This window comes from Chiloscyllium plagiosum, unplaced genomic scaffold, assembly GCF_037043375.1.
Source record: "Chiloscyllium plagiosum isolate Xiang-an unplaced genomic scaffold, Cpla_swu_hap1 HiC_scaffold_29, whole genome shotgun sequence".
Classification (NCBI taxonomy): domain Eukaryota; kingdom Metazoa; phylum Chordata; class Chondrichthyes; order Orectolobiformes; family Hemiscylliidae; genus Chiloscyllium; species Chiloscyllium plagiosum.
Window position 1 is genome coordinate 42,066,383 of NW_028270167.1, and position 24,479 is coordinate 42,090,861.

Genomic DNA, 24,479 nt, shown 5'->3' on the forward strand with positions numbered 1-24,479 from the left:
GGACCTCACCCTTAAGTCTATAAGTCCTGCCCTAATTTGCCTTTCCAAAATGCAGCACCTTACATTTATCTAAACTAAATTCCATCTGCCAACACTCAGCCCATCAGACCATCTGATCAAAGTCTTGTTGTATTTTGAGGTAATCTTCTTCACTGTCCAATAAAGCTACAATTTTAGTGTCATCTGCAAACTAACTAACCATACCTCCTATATTCACATCCAAACCACCTATATAAATACCAAAAAAGCAGTGGACCCAGCACCAATCTGTGTCACAGGCCTCCGGCCTGAAAAGCAATCCTCCACCACCACCCTCTGTCTCCTATATTCAAACCAATTCGCTTCACATGATCTAAACTTGCTAACCAATCTACCATGCAGAACCTTGTCAAATGCTTTACTTCTTAAGCAAGGACATGAAAAGTTATCAGAGTGGTGGGAACAGGTTGCAATCAGATCAGCCATGATCTTATCGAATGGCAGAGTAAGCTTGAAGAGCTGAACAGCTGACTGTTGCTCCTACTTCTGTTCAGATATATGGTCACGGGCATCCGTGTTTTCAATTCCCTTCATGTCTTTGACCCTCCCCATTTTAAACATCCTCCAGCTCTGCAACACTAATGGGATCGATGCTCATCCAATCCTGACATGCTGAATTTTAGTTGTTTCACCATTCATGGCTTGCCTTCAGTAGCTCGATTATAAGGACTGGAACTTCGTTTCTAACCCTCTCCACCTCTTTACATCCCTTTCCCCTTTCACAACACTCCTTTTGATCAAGCTTTTGGCCATCTTCCCAATATCTCATGTAGCTCAATATCAAATTTTGTTTTGTTAGGTTCTCAAGAAATGCTTTATTATGTTAGTGACACTGCATGAATAAAAGTTGGGAAAATAGGAAAGATATTGGTACTTTCCACTGTAAATAGAAATAAAAGAATACAAACATCATTTTATAAAAATCTAACTACAAAGAAACTGACATTGTCGATGGAAATGCTGAAGTCAATCCAATCCTTGCTTTTGATGTAGCAAACAAAATAATGCAAAATATCAATGATTTAAATAATTATATCTATAATATGAAAACACAGATATATGACGAGTAGAAATGGCACTGTATGGCATTAGGTGGTGGTCATGGGTAAACATTTAATTAGGAATTATTTGCTCAAGACTCAGACAGTAGAAGTGTAATACAACACAGTAACATATTAGGAAATGCTCCCACAACACTAAATGGTCTTGTAATCTGCCCCACAACACATAGGGTGGATCAATAACCTTCAATTCTGTTGTACCCACCATGGTTATACCCCACATGCTTATCTAGTGCTGAGGTCAAGGTTAAACCCACCTGGAAATCCAACTGCGAAGCATATGGAAAGAGAAAATACTAAAATCAAGTTAAACACCACAACCAAGCCTGCCATTCAGTTGCTTAACTTCAAGCAGCTTCAAACAAACAAGCAAATGGAGATGCAGCATTCAGAAGAAACAATATCAGGTTAGTGAAAGTACCAGTTAACATTGAGACAAGCTGATAGAAAGGAAAGACACAAAGCTGTAACCCGTGCACTCACTGACACAAAAAATTTCAGTTTAGTCTCAGTAACTTTTGAGAGAAGATGCCCATCCTTAGCATTAGTTTGTCAGGTTTTCAGTGGTCAGCATTTACTTGCTGTCAAGGTCAGACAAGCAACCAAATAAAATCAGATTCCTGATAAATCCTCGAGTGAATTTAACATGTCAGCACTGCCAACTCTCAATCAAGGGCACAAGTTGAGTTGGTGTTTATCAATGTGTAGCACTTCTATGACTGATAATCTTTTCACCATCACAAGCAATTTCAACAACAAAATCATTCTTGGGAGCCAACAGAACAGTCAACAAACACTCAATTGAAGTGGATGATAAATACTATTTTAGAGTGCACTTCCCAAATGTTTTTCTTCTGCTCAAGTGTGTTTTAAGAATGACAAGTGAAGAGATACCTTTCAAACTTGAAAGCTTATTCGACAACTTGTCGTTTTGCAAATTTTTCACCACCCTCCATCTGGCCCTTACCCACCTGGAGAAGAAGGTCACCTATGTTAGATTATTTTTCACAGACTTCAGTTCTGCATTTAACACGATCATTCCTCAGCACCTGATTGGAAAGCTGCATCTGCTGTACCTAAGGGGCATGGGGGCCCCCCCCCCCCAAGGGCTGTGTGCTCAGTCCACTGCTGTTCACCCTGCTGACACACGACTGTGCAGCAATGCACAAGTCAAATCAGATCATCAAGTTTGCTGATGGCACGACTGTAATGGGTCTCATCAGCACAAACAATGAGTCAGCAAACAGAGAGGAGATGCAGCAGCTAATGGTCTGGTGCAGAGCCAACAAACTGTCTATGAACTTGGACAAGACGAAAGAGATGGATGTTGACTTCAGGACGGCACAGAGTGACCACGATCCACTGGACATCGACGGCTCCCCCATCAACACCAGCTCCATAGCTAAAAAAGCCCAGCAGTGTCTGTACTTTCTGCATAGACTGAGGAAAGCCCACCTCCCATCCTCCATCCTCACTACATTCTACACTCCATCCTATATTCATTGAGAGTACCCTGAGCTGCTGCATCCCTGCCTGGTTCGGGAATTGCACTGTCTCAGATCGTAAGACCCGACAACGGATCGTGAGGACAGCTGAGAGGATCATTGGGTCTCTCTCCCTTCCATTACAGACTTTACACCACATGCTGCATCCGAAAGGCAAAGAGCATCGTGGAAGACCCCACACATCCCTCACTCAAACTCTTCTCCCTCCTGCCTTCTGGCAGAAGATACCAGAGCATTCGGTCTCTCACAACCAGACTGTTCAACAGTTTCTTTCCCTCAGTCACCAGGTTCTTTAACACTGTATGATCGAACTCTTTTCCATCTGAAATTCTTTGCACAACTTTGAATTGCTGCGAGAATAATGTCTATTAATTATCATTCTTTTATTACACTTGTAATTTGCGTGTTTTGCACTTCTTATGCATTTTATGTCACCTTTTGTATGATCGTGTAGTCGTACTGTCCATGTAGCACCTTGGTCCTGGAGGAACACGGTCTTGTTTTTCACTGTATCAGTTGTATATGGTAGAAATGACAAACAAAATCCACTCCACACTATTCTACTCACTCAATGTCAAATAACTCCCACTAGGCAGAGACGCTTAAAGCCAGCAGGAGTTTTATGCTTTGGGAAGTTCATCATAAGAGGTCAAGATTTGTGGCATTGTTTCTCCTCACTGTCTGGCTAGTGCTACACAGGACTGATTACCCTGCTTTTAGAGCTTCTGCCTGATAATCGAGTGGAATTAAAGTTTGGACAATCCATTTCGCTGAATTATCAATCAGGAAGTAAAGAAGAACATCTATACCATGACCTTCAATCACCACTTGTTTTGCTTTTAGCTCATACAGAAAAAGCAGCAATATTAAACTTGAAGGATCTAAGCTCTCATGACAAAATATGGTCCCTATTTCAATCATTCTTGCCAATCAAAACAGCAACCTGAAACCAACAAACAGATTCACTATAGCTCCTACCCAAATTGTTAATCTTCATGCAAATATAACCTTGGAACGACAAGAGATATTGAAACGTTTGTCAAAAAGAAAAAGAAGCGTATGTCAGGTTTAGGAAACTGAAATCAGACAAGGCCCATGTCTGAAGAAGAATTAAGGAGGACAAAAAGGGGCCACGAATTATCCTTGGCAAGTAGGATTAAGGAGAATCCCACGACTTTTTATTAGGAGTAAGAGGGTAACTAGGGAAAGTGTAGGTCCACTCAAAGACAAAGGAAAAAAATTACGTGTGGAACCAGACTAAGTGGGTGAGGTCCTTAATGAGAACTTTGCATCAGTATTCACCAAGGTGAAGGCCATGAATGATGGTAAGATTCGGGGGGAGGGGTGTGTTGATATTCGAAGGTGTGTTGATATTCTAGGGCATGTTGATAGTAAGAAGGTGGTGGTTTTGGGTGTCTTGAAAAAACATTGAGGCAGATAAGAACCCGGGGATCTATACCGTGATACTGAAGGAGGCAAAGGAAGAGATCACTGGAGCCTTAATAGAGATCTTTACATCCTCTATAGCCACAGGTGAGTTCCCAGAAGTCTGGTGAATAGCCCAAGTCATTCCTTTGTTAATGCAAACATGGATAATCCAGGAAATTACAGGTTGGTGAACCTTGCATCAGTAGTAGGGAGGTTATTGGAGAAGATTCTTAGGTACAGGATTTACTCACATTTGGAGAAGAATGGAATTATTAGGGATAGTCAGCATGGCTAGTGCAGGGGAGGTCATGTCTCGTAAAATTGATCAAGTGTTTTGAGGAAGTAACAAAGACAATTGACAATGGTAGGGGTCAGTGAATGTTATCTACATGGAATTTACTAAAACATATGACAAAGTCCCTCATGGTAGCCTGGTCCAGAAGGTTAAGACACATAGGATACATGGTGCATTGGCAAGATAGATATAATATTGGCTTGGTCATAGAAGATAGAGGGTAATTGTGGAGGGGTTATTTTCTGACAATGTAGATGGTTTGATTAGTAAGTTGGCAGATGACATGAAAATTGGTGGAGTTGTGGATAGTGAAGGAGGTTATCAAAGGATACAGCAGGATATAGACCAGTTGAAAAGTTGGGTGGAGAAACGGCAGATGGAGTTTAATCCAGACAAGTGTGAGATAATGCATTTGGGAAGTTAAATGCATGAAGAAAGTATGCAATAAATGGCAGGACTCTGAGAAGCATTGATATACAGAGGGATCTTCGGCTCTAAATCCATAACTCTTTGAAAGTGGCAACACAAGTGGACAAGGTGGTGAAGAAGACACACAGCATGCTAGCCTTCATCATTTGGGACACTGAGTATAAAAGTAAGCAAGTCATGTTGCAGGTGCATAAGACTTTAGTTAGTCCCCATTTGGAGTGTCGTATGCACATCTGGTTACCACACCTTAGGAAGAATGTGGAGGCTTTGCAGAGGGTGCAAAGACATTTACAGGATGTTGTATATAAGGAGAGGTTGGCCAACTTGTACTGTTTTCATTCGAATGTCACAGGCTGGAGGGTAATCTGATGGAATTATACAAAATGATGAGAGGCATGGATAGGGTGAAAAGTCAGAGTGTTTTTCCCAGGTTAGAAATGTTCAATACTCAGATTCATAGATTTAAGGTCAGAGGGGAAAAGTTTAAAGGAAATATACAATGTAAGATTTTTTTTACATAGAAGGCAGTAGGTGCATGGAACAGGCTGTCAAGAGGGGTGGTAGAAGCAGATATGACAGCAACATTCAAGAGGCATTTAGACAGCCACCTGAATGGACAGGGAATAGAGGTAAATGGACCACGTGTTGACAGGTGGTATCAGTTTAGAGTGACATCATGGTCAACATCGACATGGTGGGCCCAAAGGGCCTGTTCCTGTGCTACACTGTTCTATATTTTAAACATTGTTTTTGAAGGCAAAACTATGGTGAATATTGGTGGTTACCCGTATCCTTTTATTGCGCCACACTTCCTCTCCAGGGCCTGTGGATGCTGTGTTATTAGCCACACTGGAATCATTTTCTGGCTGTTCAGAGACAATCGCAGAATCTTCCTCTTGATCCATTCCATTGGCCACAGGCTCATCAGCATCTTCAAAGTGATGCTTCATAGAGAACTGCAACGTCTGCTAGAAGAAAACAAAACAAAAAAGAAACTTGCTCAGGGACACAACAGTCATTCCCCAACATTCCCATCTGCAGTACTGAGTTGCAGAAAAGGTTGGTACTAAGTAAATCAATGACAAAACTCAGTATTACTTAGATGTACACAAACGCTATCAGAGGCTTACAAAAGATATATCATATTTTTAAAACAACCAAGTCAATTGACCAGGCAACATGTATGCTTTCGACAATTACAAGGTTATTTTCATAGCTAATCCTGAAATTTGCTAGCGATATCCAAATCCATTATTCTGCCTGTCCTTGACTGCACAAGTCTATTTCTTAGGTTTGCTTTGCATTTCTTTGATGACAGTTACAATGAAATCAGAATGAATCAAATTCAGATAATTGGAAACTTCAGCTGTGGCCAAATTGTCAACTATTCCCAAAGCAGAATTGAGCAGGACTCGAACATCCTTTTCCTCAGGTGGCTGAAGGCTGCACTAGCATTTTGGAGGTGATGCTGGATCTCTTCATCCAACAGCGGTTTTGGCCAAAAGGATACTTCCAAGGAAGTGGTCAACATTCTCTCAGGCCTCCCCAAGGACCTTGGTGATTGGGAGTTTGCTCCACAATGCCAGACCAAATGGGCGGGGGACCTGCATTATGCAGATGTTTAGGTGAGATTCATGCTCACGTGTAGGTCTTGGTGCAGGTCTGGAGTGCATCCTCAGATTACATATACACAAGTGTCCCCCCCTGCTCTATGACACTGGTTGGGGTGACTTTGGTTTTAGCCTGAGATAGTGGAGGTTTAGAAATTTCCCACAGATTCTCTAAATTAGCTTTACTTCAGTGTGGAGTTTGTCGACAGTGAGGCGAGGCATTGCAGCAAGTTAGATCGAGAATAGTGATAGGGCGATGAGACACCCCTACTTGACACCATCATGAATGAGGAATGGGTTGGTGGTGGAATTATTGATTATCACTATTGGTTATTACTATTACTGTTGTTGTAGAAAGGTGAAGGATGACAAATTTCATGGTGCAACCAAAGTGAAGAAGGATATTGATTCTCGATTGACAGGTGTCAAAGGCCTTGATAAGTTCGAAGGCAGCCATATACTTGGTGTGTTATTTTCTCTGCATTTCTCCTGCAGCTTTCGTGCATTAAAAATCACAGCCGTTGTGCCCCTTTGTAGCCAAAAGCCACACTGCAACTCCAGGAGGAGTTCCTCAGCCAAAAGGAGGAGATGACTGAGGAAGACCTTGGTGATGACATTTCAACAGTCGACAGCAGGGAGATTCTCCTGTAGTTATCGCAGTCGGACTTATTCAAGACTATGGCATTTCGGAGCTTTCCTGGGACGCTCCTCTCCTTCCAGATAAGGCAGGCAAGGGTGTGTAACTGCAGTAGAAGCTCTTTGCCTCTGTATTTTAATACCTCAATAGAGAAACTGCCTGCTCTAGCGGTCTTGTTGATCTTAAACTGGCGGACAGCTTTCTCAACTTTGTCTAAGGCTGGGGTATTGCTGAGCTTGTGGCATGTAGTATGGTGTGCAATACATTCAAAGATGCTTGGATTAACAACAGAGCCCTGGATGAGGAGGTCTCTAACATGCTCCCCCCAGCATTTTCTGATGGGTTCTTTATCTTTGATGAGAGTCACTCCGTGCTTAGCCATCAGTGGGGTGGGGTGGGGCCTTGGATGTCTGGTCTGTATCTGGTCTTTACAGCACAAAGAAACCGTGCATGTCATGTTTGTGGGCTTCCAGTACTTTCTCCACTCATCACCTATTCTGTACGTCGCTGGTTTGTTTTTGGACCTCTGCCTTCAATGGCCTGTAGGCTTGCCTTTTCTCTTCTGAGTGCAGTTGTTGTTTTACATGCAGAAATGCCATACGCCTCTGGCTTAATAGTTCCTGGATCTCATGATCATTCTCATCAAACCAGTCTTGGTGTTTCCTGGTTGAGTGGCCAACTGAGTTTTTGCAGGCATTGAAGATGGTGGTCTTAAGGGCGGAGACTGTTGGGATCCCACGACTTGATGTTGCTGTAAGTCACTAGGTTATAGCAGAGAGGAGTTGTTATATGAGGCTACCTTTTCCAGGTCTTTAAGTGCCTCAAAAGTGAGCATTTTGCAGCACTGTTTCTGTTGTCTTTGCTGAGGTGGGACTATATTTATGTTGATCCTGGCTCAGACCAGGCGATGGACCATCCAACAGTTGTCAGCTTGGGTCATGGCACATGAGATTTTTGATCTTAGATTAAGATAAATGCCCGGCACCACATCGTGGGCCGAAGGGCCTGTAGTGTGCTGTGCTGTTTTATGTTCTAATTTTATAATGCCTCACAGTTCAGTCATATCATAACACCCTCCCACCCAATGTTTATATAATTCTCCCAGTCCAGTGCTTTTCTTGTGTTCTTTTTAAATGTTTCCAGGGCGGCACAGTGACACAGTGGTTAGCACTGCTGCCTCACCAGCGCCAGGGATCCGGGTTCAATTCCTATCTCAGGCAACTGTCTATGTGGAGTTTGCACATTCTCCCAGTGTCTGCGTGGGTTTCCTCTGGGTGCTCTGGTTTCCTCCCACAGGCCAAAGATTGCAGGTTAGGTGAATTGGCCATGCTAAATTGTCCATAGTGTTATTGCATTAGTCAGGGGTTAATGTAGGGGAATGGGTCTGGATGGGTTGCTCTTTGGCGGGTGGTGTGGACCTGTTAGGCCGAAGGGCCTGTTTCCACAATGTAGGGAATCTAATCTAATTTTATAACACTCTGCCAGCCCAGTGACTTCTTTTATGAACAACACCTGACGGTCCAGTAATTAATAAAACACTCCCACCCAGTTTGTGCTTTTATAAACACCTGCAGCCCCAATTTTTTTTAATGACACCATCCCAGCCCAGTGCTTACATCAACTCCTATTGACTACTCACCACCAGTTCAGTGATTTTCTAAAACACCCCCAACACACTTTAATTTTTTTAAAATATAAACTCCCCCCACCCCCAGTCCAGTGATCTTACAAACTCCACCCTCTCTATAGCAACTACATTCTTCCTAAAATGAGGCAACTAGAACTGGACACAATATTGCAAGTGTGATCTAAGCAGTGTTTTATAGAGCTGCAGAAAAATCTCATGGCCCTTAAACTCAATCCTGCTGTTAATGAAAGCCAAAACACCATACACCTTCTTAACTACCCTATCACCTTGAATGGCAACTTTGAGGGATCTATGTACGTGGACCCCAAGATCCCACTGTTCCTCCACACTGCCAAGAATTCTCTCTTCAATCCTATATTCAGCATTTAAATCCAACCTTTCAAAATGAATCATTTCGCATTTATCCAGGATGAACTCCGTCAATATCTCGCAGCCTGCAACAGCCCCTCGCACTAATACAACACCACTGACCTGTGTCATCGGCAAACTTATTAATCCAACCTTCCACTTCTCCATCCAAGTCATTTATAAAAACTGCAAAGAACACAGGCCCAACAACAGATCCCTGTGAGACACCACTGGTCACTGACCTCCAGACAGAATACCATGAATACAGAATTCCATCCACTATCACTCACTGTCTTCTTTTGACCAGCCAATTCTGTATCCAGTCAACCAGATTTCCCTTTATCCCATACCTCCTAACTTTCTGAATGAGCCTACCGGGGGAAACCTTATCAAATGCCTTACTGAAATCCATACACACCACATCCATTGCTCGCCCTTCGTCATCTTGTCTCATCACAAAGAACTCTAAGGCTTGTGAGGCATGAACTGACCCTCAAAGATATTCTGACTATAGTGAGTTTTAAGATTTGTAGCTCAGGTTGAGGTTTTGGATGTAGGTTTGCTCGCTGAGCTGAAAGATTCATTTTCAGACGTTTCATTACCTTACTAGGTAACATCTTCAGTGGACTTTATAAATAGAAAGCAGGAAGTTTCAGCATTACTTTGCATAAAGTCCACTGAAGATGTTACCTAGTAACATCTTCAGTGGACTCCTTTTCAACGCAAGGAGTATCAGAAATAAGGTGCTTCAACGCAAGGAGTATCAGGAGTATCAGAAATAAGGTGGGTGAACTTAAGGCGTGGATCGGTACCTGGGACTACGATGTTGTGGCCATCACGGAAACGTGGATAGATGTGGGACAGGAATGGCTGTTGGAGGTTCCTGGTTACAGGTGTTTCAGTAAGATTAGGGAGGGTGGGAAAAAAGGAGGGGGGGTGGCATTGCTAATTAGAAATGGTATAACGGCTGCAGAAAGGAAGTTTGAGGGGGATCTGCCTCTGGAGGTAGTATGGGCTGAAGTCAGAAATAGGAAAGGTGCAGTCACCTTGTTGGGTGTTTACTATAGGCCCCCCAATAGCAGCAGAGATGTGGAGAAACAGATTGGGAAACAGATTTTGGAAAGGTGCAGAAGCCACAGGGTCGTAGTCATGGGCGACTTCAACTTCCCAAATATTGATTGGAAGCTCTTTAGATCAAGTAGATTGGATGGGGCGGTGTTTGTGCAGTGTGTCCAGGAAGCTTTTCTAACGCAGTATGTAGATTGTCCAACCAGAGGGGAGGCCATATTGGATTTGGTACTCGGTAATGAACCGGGACAAGTGGTGGGCTTGTTAGTGGGTGAACATTTTGGTGATGGTGACCACAATTCTGTGACTTTCACCTTGGTTATGGAGAGAGATAGGTGCGCACAACAAGGTAGATTTTATAATTGGGGGAAGGGAAATTACGATGCTGTAAGGCAGGATTTGAGGAGCATACGTTGGGAGCATAGGCTGTCAGGGAAGGATGTGGTGGAAATGTGGAACTTGTTCAAAGAGCAGATACGACGTGTCCATGATATGTATGTACCTATCAGGCAGGAAAGAAATGGTCGTGTGAGGGAGCCTTGGTTGACGAGAGAGGTTGAATGTCTGGTAAAGAGGAAGAAGGAGGCTTACATAAGGTTGAGGAAACAGGATTCAGACAGAGCAGTGGAGGGATACAGGATAGCCAGAAGGGACCTGAAGAAAGGGATTAGGAGAGCTAAGAGAGGGCATGAAAAATCGTTGGCGGATAGGATCAAGGATAACCCCAAGGCATTTTATGCGTATGTGAGAAACCTGAGAATGACGAGAACGAGGGTAGGTCCGATCAAGGACAGTAGTGGGAGACTGTGTATTGAGTCGGAAGAGATAGGAGAGGTCTTGAACAAGTACTTCTCTTCAGTATTTACGAACGAGAGGGACCGTATTGTTGAAGAGGAGAGTGTGAAATGGACTGGTAAGCTAGAAGAGATACCTGTTAGGAAGGAAGATGTGTTGGACATTTTGAACAACTTGAGGATAGACAAGTCCCCCGGGCCTGACGGGATATATCCTAGGATTATGTGGGAAGCAAGAGAGGAAATTGCAGTACCGTTGGCAATGATCTTCTCGTCTTCACTGGCAACGGGGGTGGTACCAGGGGACTGGAGAGTAGCGAATGTTGTGCCCCTGTTCAAAAAAGGGAATAGGGATAACCCCGGGAATTACAGGCCTGTTAGTCTTACTTCTGTGGTAGGCAAAGTAATGGAAAGGGTACTGAGGGATAGGATTTATGAGTATCTGGAAAGACACTGCTTGATTAGGGACAGCCAGCACGGATTTGTGAAGGGTAGGTCTTGCCTTACAAGTCTTATTGAATTCTTCGAGGAGGTGACCAAGCATGTGGATGAGGGAAGAGCAGTGGATGTAGTGTACATGGATTTTAGTAAGGCATTTGATAAGGTTCCCCATGGTAGGCTTATGCGGAAAGTCAGGAGGCATGGGATAGAGGGAAATTTGGCCAATTGGATAGAAAACTGGCTAACCGGTCGAAGGCAGTGGTGGTAGATGGTAAATATTCAGCCTGGAGCCCAGTTACAAGTGGAGTTCCGCAGGGATCAGTTCTGGGTCCTCTGCTGTTTGTAATTTTTATTAATGACTTAGATGAGGGAGTCGAAGGGTGGGTCAGTAAATTTGCAGATGATACGAAGATAGGTGGAGTTGTGGACAGTGAGGAGGGCTGTTGTCGGCTGCAGAGGGATTTAGATATGATGCAGAGCTGGGCTGAGGAGTGGCAGATGGAGTTCAACCCTGCCAAGTGTGAGGTTGTCCATTTTGGAAGAACAAATAAGAATGCGGAATACAGGGTTAATGGTAGGGTTCTTAGTCAGGTAGAGGAACAGAGGGATCTTGGGGTCTATGTACATAGATCTTTGAAGGTTGCCACTCAGGTGGATAGAGTTTGTAAGAAGGCCTATGGAGTATTATCGTTCATTAGCAGAGGGATTGAATTCAAGAGTCGTGAAGTGATGTTGCAGCTGTACAGGACTTTGGTTAGGCCACAGTTGGAGTACTGTGTGCAGTTCTGGTCGCCTCACTTCAGGAAAGATGTGGAAGCTTTGGAGAGGGTGCAGAGAAGATTTACCAGGATGTTGCCTGGAATGGAGAGGAAGTCGTACGAGGATAGGTTGAGAGTTCTCGGCCTTTTCTCGTTGGAACGGCGAAGGATGAGGGGTGACTTGATAGAGGTTTATAAGATGATCAGAGGAATAGATAGAGTAGACAGTCAGAAACTTTTTCCCCGGGTACAACAGAGTGTTACAAGGGGACATAAATTTAAGGTGAAGGGTGGAAGGTATAGGGGAGATGTCAGGGGTGGGTTCTTTACCCAGAGAGTGGTGGGGGCATGGAATGCGCTGCCCATGGGAGTGGTAGAGTCGGAATCATTGGCGACCTTTAAGCGGCATTTGGATAGGTACATGGATGGGTACTTAATCTAGGTTAGAAGTTCGGCACAACATCGTGGGCCGAAGGGCCTGTTCTGTGCTGTATTGTTCTATGTTCTATGTAGTAAGGTAGTGAAACGTCTGGAAATGAACCTTTCAGCTCAGCGAGCAAACTTACATCCAAAATATTCTGACTATCTGCATCAAACTATGTTTTCAAAATAGTCATAATAGTCAAAATAGTCATAAAATAGTCAGAACCCTTTCCAGTCCCTTGTTTACCACACACGTTAGACTGACTGGACTGTAATGCCCAGGGACTTCCCTATTCCTTTTCTTGAACAGAGGAACAACATGCACCTCCCTCCAATCATCTGGTACTAATCCAGTGGAGACTGAAGAGGCCAGAGGCGCAGCAATCTCATTCCTCACTTCCTGTAGTAACCTTGGATATATCTGGTCCGGCCCTGGGGACTTATCTATGTTGATGCTTCCCAGAATTTCCAGCACATCCACTTTTTTAATATCAGTCTGTTCAAGCCTAATAACCTGGTCCATGGTGTTCTCACTATCAACAAGGTCCCTCTCTAGTGAATACTGAAGCAAAAAACTCATTTAGGGCCTCCCCTACCTCCTCAGACTTCAGGCACAAGTTCCCTCCACTATCCCTGATCAGCACTACCCTCTCTCTGATCATTCTCTTATTCCTCAAGTAACTGTAGAATGCCTTTGGGTTTTCCCTAATCTTTCCCGCCAAGGCTTTTTAGTGCTCCCTCCTAGCTCTCCTCACTCCATTTTTGAGTTCTTTTCCAGCTACCCAGTAATCTTCTAAAGCTTTGCCAGATCCTTGCTTCCTCAACCTTAAATAAATGACTGTGGGGAGCACAGGGTTGGGGCGGCAACGGTGTAATAAAAATTATTGGGCTGGGGGTTGTTATACAATTTTTGTGTGGTTATAAAAACACTGCATTGGAGGGGTTGTATAAGCACAAGCTGGGAGGTTGTTTTAAAATCATGGAGTTACATAAACCCAGGGCTGCATTTTGTTATCAAACTATTGGGTGTTATACAAAATGCGGGATGTTGTTAAAAAAATTATTGGGGGTTTAATAAACAATGTGCTGGAGGAGGAGGGTGGCATATATAAACCTTGGACTGGGGAGTGGGAAGAGAGTGCAACGAAAATCTTGCCGCAGCAGCAGCAGGAGCTCTGGCTGTGTAGGCAGTTTGTAGGCAGTACAGTCACTGCTAGGCCCCGTTCTGAGTGCCAGAAGATCCAGTTAGGAGACAGCCAGAAGACTGGAAGAGCAGTGCTGGAGTCTCGGTCTCCTAAACTGTGTGAGTAGAGGTTGAGTAAAGTATGAGAAAGTAAGATGAGGTGAGGGAGGAGAGGTGAGGGAGGAGAGGTAAGGGAGGAAGGCACGTATGCAGTTGTGTGCTCAGGTAGTTGTAGACCAGGTTACTGCTGCCATCTTGCCAGAATTTCCATCTTGGTTTAGACATAATCAAGGATATGGATGATAAACCGGAATTCTGCACTGGCAACTCTGGAGTGGAGTGCACATCTAACCATGCAATCTAATTGAAGTAGAGACAGGCTATACTAGCTTGAGCAGAGAGGGCTCCCTTTTTGCAGGAGATATGAATCACCCTGACAAAGAAACTGCAGCATAAGGAGTTCATCTGCAGCAATGGACCAATTCAAAACCAGGCATAGCATTATCTTTTGCACAGGAAGTAGTGACAGCACGGCAGATACAACACTGAAGGGTCTGATGAATGAGCACTTGCCTGTTCCCATAATTAAGCCACAAAGGCCATAAATGTGCTCTGGGATTTCTGACTGCAACACAAAATCTGTTTGTCCACACTGATGGCAGGCCTGTCCAGTGACAGTATTGCTGAGTGGAAAAAGATTTCTTAAGTTTTTCCACAGCCAACTCCCAACCTTTAACGCTGACTTTTACTGTAAAGGCTCGGGCCTGTAAGATGTAAGACATGAACAAATTGGAAAATAAAAACTTATTTCATGTATCTACTGTGTCACTGTGTTTTCAGTTTGTTTGACACAGCATGTTTGTGGACAACTGGGAGACATAATGGCTCCCACAGCTATCTTTAAACTTAGTTAACATTAATTCAATCTATCATGATTTTACTGTAGTTGCCTTTTCCAGTTCACTGGGAATGTCACCTGTTGCATCAGTCTTATCATGATGACTATCAACACTTTCAGTGGCAAATGCAAGCAGTACTCTTAGAAATACTGCTTTTTGTTTGCTTCCACTCAGTCCTTGCAATGGCACAATAGTTTGGTTAGGTTGCAGTACCTACCAGGAGACAAATATTTCAAAAAGGTAAATATGGTCTCCAACATTCCTCAGAAACAAAAAAAACACCTGAAAAGGAAAGGTGAATCAACAATGGAAAAGAGATGTGAATACAAGCTGGAAAGAAACATAACGGTAGACCGTAAAAGCTTGTTTAGATTATGTGGAAAGGAAGAGATTAACAAGGATAAACATAAGCTCATTTGAGATGGGCATAAGAGAATTTATAGTGGAAAATAGGGAATTAGTGAAGAAATGAAAGAATCACCACAGAAGACGACGTAAGAAACCACTGTGAAAAAGTAGTTATGCATGGGACGAGAGAGAATGAGGAAATAAAAGAAGTTAGTATATATAAAAAAAAAGAGGCAGTACTGAAAAATTACCTGGGTTAAAAGTTTGTAAATCTTCTGGACCAGAGGGGAAACCTATAACTACAGAACTGTTAGTTTGTGTCACCATAGCAAAAAATATTTGAATCTATTATTCATGATGACTAGACACTTAGAAAACATATGGCTGGGTGGAAATAAAATGAATATATGAAAGAGAAAATGTATTTGACAAACCATTTGGCATTTTTTGAGGATATTAGTGGGAATAGATAAAGGAGAACAAATAGATATGGAGCACTTGGATTTTCAGAAGGTTTTTGATAAGGTTCAGAGGTAAATAAAAAAAACAAAATTTAAAGATGAAATTGGTATTGATATACTGGCACAGATTAAGATTTGGTTTACAGGCAGACGCTAGAGAATAGGAATTAGAATACAGAACATTACAGTGCAGAACAGGCCCTTCAGCCCTCGATGTTGTGCCGAACTATGGAGCCAATCTGAAGCTCATCTATCCTACACAATTACATTTTCATCCATATGTTTATCCAATTACAATTTAAATGCCCTTAAAGTTGGCGAGTCTACTACTGTTGCAAGCAGGGCGTTCCACCCCCCAACTATTTGCTGCAGAAAGAAACTACCTCTGACATTTGTCCTATATCTATCACCCTTCAATTTAAAGCTATGTCTCCTCATTCTAGCCATCACCATCCGAAGAAAAAGGCTCTCACTGTCCAGCCTATCTAACTCTTTGATTATCTTATATGTCCCAACTAAGTCACTGCTCAACCTCCTTCTCTCTAACAAATACAGCCTCAAGTCCCTCAGCCTTTTCCCATAAGATCTTCCCTCCATTCCAGACAACATGCTAGTAAATCTCCTCTGAACCCTTTCTAAAGCTTCCACATCCTTCCTATAATGTGGTGACCCAAACGTACGCAATTCTCCAGGTGCGGTCACAACAGAGTTTTATACAGCTGCAGCATGACCTCATGGTTCCGAAACACAATCCCTCTACCAATAAAAGCTAACACCGTATGCATTCTTAACACCCTATCAACCTGGGTGGCAACTTTCAGGGATCTATATACATGGACATCAAGATCTCTCTGCTCATCCACTCTACCAAGGATCTTACCATTAGCCCAGAACTCTGCATTCCTGTTGTTCCTTCCAAAGTGAATCACCTCACACGTTTCTGCATTAAACTCCATTTGCCACTTCTCAGTCCAACTCTGCAGCTTATCTATGTCCTCTGTAACCAGCAACATCCTACGTCACTATCCACAACTCTACCGACTTTAGTGTCATCCACACATTTACTCACCCATCCTTCTATCCCCTCATCTAGGTCATTTATAAAAATGACAAACAGCAATGGACCCAAAACAGATCCTTGCGGTACACCGTTAGCAACTAAATTCCAGGATGAACATTCCCCATCAACCAACACCCTCTGTCTTCTTTCAGCTAGCCAATTTCTGATCCAAACCGCTAAATCACCTTCAATCTCATGCCTCCGTATTTTGTGCAATAGCCTACCATGGGGAACCTTACCAAATGCCTTACTGAAATCCATATACACCACATCAACTGCTTTACCCTCATCTACCTGTTTGGTCACCTTCTCAAATAACTCAATAAGGTTTGTGAGGCATAACCTACCCTTCACAAAATCGCGTTGACTATTCCTAATCAACTTATTCCTTTCTCGATGATTATAAATCCTATCTCTTATCACCTTTTCCAACACTTTACCCACAACTGAATTAATGCTCACTGGTCTATAATTACCAGGGTTGTCTCTACTACCCATCTTGAACAAGGGGACAGCATTTGCTATCTTCCAGTCTTCTGGCACTATTCCTGTAGACAATGATGACATAAATATCAAAGCCAAAGGCTCTGCAATCTCCTCCCTGGCTTCCTAGAGAATCCTAAAATAAATCCAATCCAGTCCGGGGGACATATTTATTTTCACACTTTCCAGAATTGCTAACACCTCCTCCTTGTGAACCTCAATCCCGTCTTGTCAAATAGCCTGTATCTCAGTTTTCTCCTTGACAACATTGTCTTTTTCCTGTGTAATTCTTAGGTCAGCACTCTTCCATTATTCTTAGGATGGCAGGCTGTAACCAATGGGTGACTGCACAGAAGTTATTCATAACCTATAGAAATGATTTAGATGCAAGGATCAATTGTAATTTTTCCAAATTACCAGGTGGATGCAAAGAGGTTTCAAGGACAGGTAAACTGAATGGGCAAGAACATGGTAGATCGCAAGTAATGTAAATAAATACAAGGTCAACTACTTCAGCAGAAAAACTCAGTACTTGTAAATGGTGAAGAAGTGCTGATGTCGAAAGGAACACGTATGTCTTTGTTCAAGAGACACTGAAAGCTAGCATGCAAGTTCAGTAAACAAATAGGACAGCAAATGGTGTACTGGTCTTGTGTTAATGTTGAATATCAAGCTGTGAAACAGCTGGCTTTACCTGTTAGTCAAATGTTTGAGATACCTTACTTTTTTGAGGTCATCTGAAGTTGACTCGATACAATGGAAACTGTTGCAGATAACATTATGGCAATCCAGACACACCAGAATGACATGGCACAAATGTCTACGGCTTCCTTGAGCAGTAATGAGTGAATAGACAGAACCCATTCCACAACATGAATGGACCAAATGGCTAAGATTTGCTACAACCAGTTCCAAAAAAATCCTCCAGGTACTTCCTTTAACTTCATAAAGACAATACAGGACTTGGGATATCAATTGTAAAGCTGCATTTGTTTGATGTCACTGGCCTATTCACTAATGCACTGATCAAAGAAACTACTGACGCTTTCACCATGTTAGTCCAACATGGCAATCTAAATATGTTGCCAATGTTTGAATCCAAACTTTGAAATGGACTGTCCGAATTGCTAGGTTCATGTTTCACCTGCACCATGTCTGCCCAAATGGATAGTGCTGCCAATGGGATTCCAATAAAGTTCCATTCTCATTAAGTTCTTTGTCAGATTTCACAAGAATCATATCTTCAATGGAATGACCCTGATCCTCCTACCTCTTGCATTTTTCTAATGATATGCTTGATCAATTTAAATCCCAAAGAGCATGCAAAAACTCATTTTCACATGTTAATAGCTCTATCATGTGCTCCTATTCTTCACTTTAAATGTAGAAATCTTTTTCCTCGTTATGAGAATTCTATTAATGGTTTCACTATTGCTGACTACCACAACTTCACTAGTCAGTATGCACAATGGGATTCCTACAGTTGTAAATGCTATATATCCAACAGGTTTAATTGGAAGCACACTAGCTTTCAGAGCGCTGCTCCTTCATCAGGTGGTTGTGGAGGACACAATTGTAAGACACAGGATTTATAGCAAAAGTTTACAGTGTAATGTAGCTGAAATTACTACATTGAAAAATACCTTGATTGTTAAGTCTCTCATCTGTTAGAATGACCATGTTTGTTTCACTTCTTTCATATGTATATCACAAAACTGTTTTTCAAAAAGTTATATTCTCAGGTTAACAATTGGTGTCAGCCCAGATAATGTGTTGAAGGTGTTAGCCCCTTGTGTGCTGCTGTCCATGCCATAATGTTTAGACTGATTCTAATCTAAAACATGAATTAACAGAATCTTACATGGATTTATGCAGCTTTTGAGCAAAGTACAATGTAACTCTGCAAGTACAAATTCACCCCATAAATGTATCCATGCAACCTTGTCACCGTAGGCGCTGCAAGACGTGTCAGAGTGTAGACATGGATACCACTATAATGCATGGGGACACCTGTACATGGGAGGTACTCATGCGAGTTAGCCAACGTCGTCTATCTCACACACTGCAGGCAAGGATGCTCTGAGGCATGGTACATTGGTGAAACCAAGCAGAGGCTACGGCAATGGATAAATGGACACCGCACAACAATCAACAGATAGGAGTATTCCCTCACAGTTGGAGAACACTTCAGCGGTCTGGGACATTCGACCTCGGACCTTCGGGTGACCATCCTCTAAACCGGACTTCGGGACAGGCAGCAGCGAAAAGTGGCCGAGCAGAGGCTGATAGCCAAGTTCTGTACCCATAGGGATGGCCTCGAATGGGACCTTAGGTTCATGTGATAGTGCAATGGGATCACCTACAGGTGATCCCATTGCACTATACATACACACACATACACAGATACTCCTACACACAGACACTCGCACACATATATACACTCTCTCTCACAGACACTCACAACCCCCCACCCCACCCACCACACATACGAGCGCGTGTGCACACACACACACACCGCGCGCGCACGCACACACACACGTGGGATGAACTTGTATTTGCAGAGTTACATTGTACTTTGCTCAAAAGCTGCATGAATCCATGTAAGATTCTGTTAATTCATCTTTTTAGATTAGAATCAGTCTAAACATTATAGCACAGACAGCAGCACACAGAGGGTTAACACCTTTAACACATTATCTGGGCTGCCATCAATGTTAAAGTTAATCTGAGAATGTCACTTTTAAAAAAATGTTTTGTGATTTACATATGAAAGAAGTGAAACTAACATGGTCATTCGAACAGATGAGAGACTTAACAAACAATCAAGGTATTTTTCAATGTATAATTTCAGTTACATCACACTGTAAACTTTTGCTATAAATTCTGTGTCTTACAATTGCGTCCTCCACAACAACCTGATGAAGGAGCAGCGCTCCAAAAGCTAGCGCTTCCAATTAAACCTGTTGGACTATAACCGGGTGTTGTGTGATTTTTAACTTTGTACACCCCAGTCCAACACCGTCATCTCCAAAAAAATGCCATATGATTGGCTTTATTTGCGAACATCGTAAAAAGGGCCACAAGCTACTTGTTCACCACAGAAGCTTTGTGATGTTGAAATATGGCACATCATGGCCATTCTATGATTCCCCTGAGCAGATCACTGCTCACTCTATCGCACAAATTCAGAAATGGGACAAAAGCCATCACTTTTGGTCCAGGGAAGTGCCAAGGCCATCTCAAAAACTGGATATTGACCTATAGCTGTTGTAAAGCTCAGAATAGCTACTACTACATTTATGCAAAATTATTATTTCAGAAGGATTAACAGGAGATTCTGCTTGAATGCCAGGTTTACCTGACTCTGTTCCGTTGTTGATTCTTGACGGTTGAACTTTGGTGGACGTCCTGGTCGCCTTCCTGGACCAAACCGCCGCCTGCCCCGGCCACGACCTCTACACTTTGACCTGTTAGAGATCAGGTACAATAAATAATTTAATAAAGTGAAGCACAACATCAAGAAAGCAATGTCTCTGACTGGTGCAACATGTTCCCAGGACAAGTAAATGCAAAAAAGCTGCAAACCTCCAGCTCCAGGGAGAAAAGCACTCAAACTTTCAACTCTCCTGTCATACTGCAACCATTCAACACTATTGATATCCAGTGAATCTATGGCACAATTGTATTATTGTTGCAATCACTGTAGAATAACACAGAGGTCCTGGACTTTGACTAGCAGCCAAACAGCTTGAAGTTAAGTCTCACCATTTGGAAACAAAGATGAAGGTACAGCAAATAATTAGGAAAGCAAACAGAAGTCTATCATTTCAGAAGGGAGATCGAATACACAAGTGAGGATGTTATGTTTCAGTTATACAGGCACGGCTGTGACTATTTCTGATATGAGGTGTGCAGTTTTGGTCTCCCTATTTAAGATGTAAATTCAATGCAGGCTGTTAAAAATAGTTTTACCAAACTAATACATGGAATGGGCAGATAGTCTTAAGAGGAAAGATCAGACTGGTTAGGCTTATGTTTGTTAGGGTTTACAAGAATGAGAGGCAACTTTATTGAAACATATGATTCTGAAGGAACTTGACAGGAAGGATATGGAAAGAACGTTCCCCTGGAGGGACAATTTAAAACTACAGGTCACTGTTTAGAAATGAGGGGTCAACCATATAAGACCAAAATGAGGAATTTTGTTTCCTCTCGGAAGACTGAGTCTTTGAAACAGTCTTTCTGAAAAGGTGGTATAAATGGAGTCTGTGAATAATTTGAAAGCAGACGCAGATTGCTCCTCAAGAATCTAAGAAGTGAAAGATTATCAGAGGTAAGCAAGAATATGGAGTTGAGGTGAAAATCAGCTGAGCCATGATTTAACTGGAAAGCGGAGCAGGCTTGAAGAGCCAATGTATACACATGTATATAACTGAGCTTGGACTAGACAGTTAAGGTTTATATCAGATGGATCCACATGAAGTAAAAGGGAAAGGAATCCTAAGCTAGAACACATTGGATCAAAGAAATTAGAATCAAAATAAAATGGGAAAAGGAAGCTTATGTTAAAGATCAGATTTGTAATTCTACAGGGAATTTAAAAAAATACAGCAAGCGTAGAATTGAAAAACAAAATTAAAAGGCACAACGAGACTGTGAGAAAAATGAACACAAATCTTTTAGAAAGATCTGAACAGAAAATGATGCAATCAATGGAAGGGTAGGGCTGATTAAGGTACAAAAAACAATTTTGTTGTAGAGGCAGAGCCTATGGCTGACTGATCAGCTAAGAAAGGCTTCCATCACCATGTGATACTATCCCAACCACATAGAAATGCTGCATGGCCATCATTTTACGCAGATGGAATGATGCAGACACATGACACAGACGAACACCAGTCTTCAAATAAAGATGTTTTCAATATACAAGTAAAAGAGGGAGGAGAGAAATTGAAGAATAAGTAGGACTTTTCATGAGCACCAGATGGCTCAAACTATTTTGCAATCAAGTGTTTCTTTTTAAGCACAGCCATTATTGTAATGTTGGAACATAGCACGTAATTTCCACCCAGCAAGTTTCCACTGTTAGTCCTCACTAGGGTGGCCCACTGGAAATCAAGTCCAGCTATTCTTAGAATCCACAAAAGTTAATGATTTTTAGAAAGTACACAAAGATTCCCTAATTTACGTGACTTTCAAACACACGTTAACAGAAAGCGTAGACCAGTTTTTCGTACTTAAGAATTACAATTTATTTCCAGTAATTAGGCTTAAGCTAGAGCTAAATATTCTTCATGAACTTCCAACAGATAACTCTTATAATTAAAACTCAAATCTCCTTACACATACACACATGTGCAGAGACAGACAGACAGGGAAAACAACGAGTTCTATGGATGGAGGAAAAGACTGGGAAGGCCCTCGATCGCTGAAATTGTTGTATGTTGATCAGAATGCTACTTCTAGGTCATCCTTCTCTAGCTGCTTCCACAAGTGACACAGGGTAGCTAGCTCACTTAGAAAATGTATCTGACTTAAAAATTAAAAGCTTACTGCAACTGGAGGAAATGTAAACATGCTTGTAGCTTTTGAAGCAAAGAACAAAGAACAGAGTTCCTGAGCTGCTGGTCTGATATCTTTTTTATATCTTGATCGGAGCCCCAAATTGGTCAATTACTTGAGAACCAATTACATCTTTGTCATTCATCTTTGAACTAGTGAGTAGTTATCAATCAGATATTTCTACCAGCCACCTGTGAACAGCCCCTCAGCTACAGTTCATCTATAACCACACTTTAACCACAGCTCGAACAAGCAGTGTTAAACAATCAGTTTACAATGAGTGTCAGGTTATTGATTTTCAATACATTCAATAATCCTCTAGCAATAGACTCTATGACTCTCTATGACTGAAACCTTGGTTTTTTAAAAGCTTATTCTCAGTTCAGTCAACAATTAGAAATACATGAAAAATAAAAAGAGACAGCCTTTATACCAGATACCACAATATACCAGTTAATCTGTGATGTTGATTGAGGGATAAATACTGGCCAGGGCATTGGAGATAACATCCGTCTCTTCTTCAAAATAATCAACTGGACTTTTGACATCCAGCCAGGCAAACAGATGTCTCTGTCTAATACCAATGAAACTGCATCTCCAACAATGCAGTGATCCTTCAGTATTGCACTGATTTTTGAGCTCAAAGCTGGATTTAGTTGAATGAGAACATTGAAATTCGGAGGCAAGTGTACCACCAGAGAGGTGATTCGCACTAAAATAGACAAATAAATTTTATAAATTATATTGTCTATATATAAGGTAGAAATGTGATCCCGTCCAGATAGACTATCAAATGTTATTTGCTCACAGGATGGAGTTTCTCTTCTTAAGGATGACGATGTCACGCGTCCTGTTGGAAAGAACATTTTCACCAACTCCACATCTGTGAATCCACACTGGCAGCTGATGCTCTTTAGGCCATATGCCAGTACCGTGGTAAAATCCACAGGTGAACCACTGTTAATGGGAAAGCTGTAATACACAATCAAACAGATGAAGGACAACATAAGCTGTGGTCTTGACCGAATCCCAACTAGTGGGTTTTGATCAAGAACTGCCCCATATAAACTCCCTGATTTCAGGAATGCAACCGTTGTCAATATCTTCAAGAAGGGAGCTACATCAATGCTGTAGAAACGACTAATGTGTTTCACTCTTGTCTATAGTAAGGAAAATCCTAATGCACATTTTAAGTTACTTCCTGTGACTGAGAAAATACTCCAAGAGACACAAGATGGATTTCGAGCAACCTCTGACATGATCATTGTTTCCAGACAAATTCAAGAAACAAGTTGAGAGAGCATCAGGAACTCTACATTCTTTGATCTGATTAAAGCATTCGGCCAGTAAATCTTTCTGGATTGTGCTGCAGAGGTTGCTTCATGATGATGAGACTGCAATTGTCCTCAGTGGGAGATCTGAAACAGAGGTTTTCAAATTCCAGACAGGGATCAAGCAAAGCTGTGCTATAGTAAATATCAATCTGGGCCATTTACCTTACAGCAGTTATTCACCTTCTCTCTTGCGTGAGTATTAAATGCTGCCTCCATAGAAAACTCTTTCATCTCAGTCAACTTCTTGTCAAAACTAAACTGACTGCTGTGTGAATGATTTACATGATGTGGATGACTACAGTCTTGCTGTTCACACTGCACCAAATTTGTAAAACACTCTCAACCTCTTCAATTCTATATTTAAGAGATTAGGCTTACCCTTGAACGTTACCATCATAAAACTTAGATCACTGAAATTCTACCATTTCCCATGAATGCTGCAAAAGAGACTCCTGAATACGTTTCAACACCCCCTCCGACTCCCCCGATGATATGTCCATCCTGAGCCTCCACCAACACCTAAACAAGGTAACCCGCAAACCAGAGGAGGAACACCTCATCTTCTGCCTCGGCAGCCTACACCACACTGCCTCAACACTGAATTCACCAGTTTCCAAATTTCCCCTCGCCCCCATCCCATTCCAGATCCAACTCTCCAACTCGGC

General features: G+C 42.1%; 1 protein-coding gene across 12 annotated transcripts in view; it reads right to left on the reverse strand.

Annotated features, from left to right (window-relative positions):
* Nucleotides 1–24,479, reverse strand: part of prdm10 (PR domain containing 10) — a 241,471-nt gene that overhangs the window by 79,629 nt on the left and 137,363 nt on the right. For 11 of the 12 annotated variants that reach the window (XM_087976537.1, XM_087976538.1, XM_043676954.2 and 8 more), the window contains 2 exons: nt 20,277–20,385; nt 5,543–5,725 (listed from right to left, as the gene is read on the reverse strand). In XM_087976537.1, coding sequence (XP_087832663.1) covers nt 5,543–5,725; nt 20,277–20,385 — 292 coding nt within the window. The remainder of the gene's footprint in view (nt 1–5,542; nt 5,726–20,276; nt 20,386–24,479) is intronic. The other variant, XM_087976536.1, reaches the window with a different exon arrangement.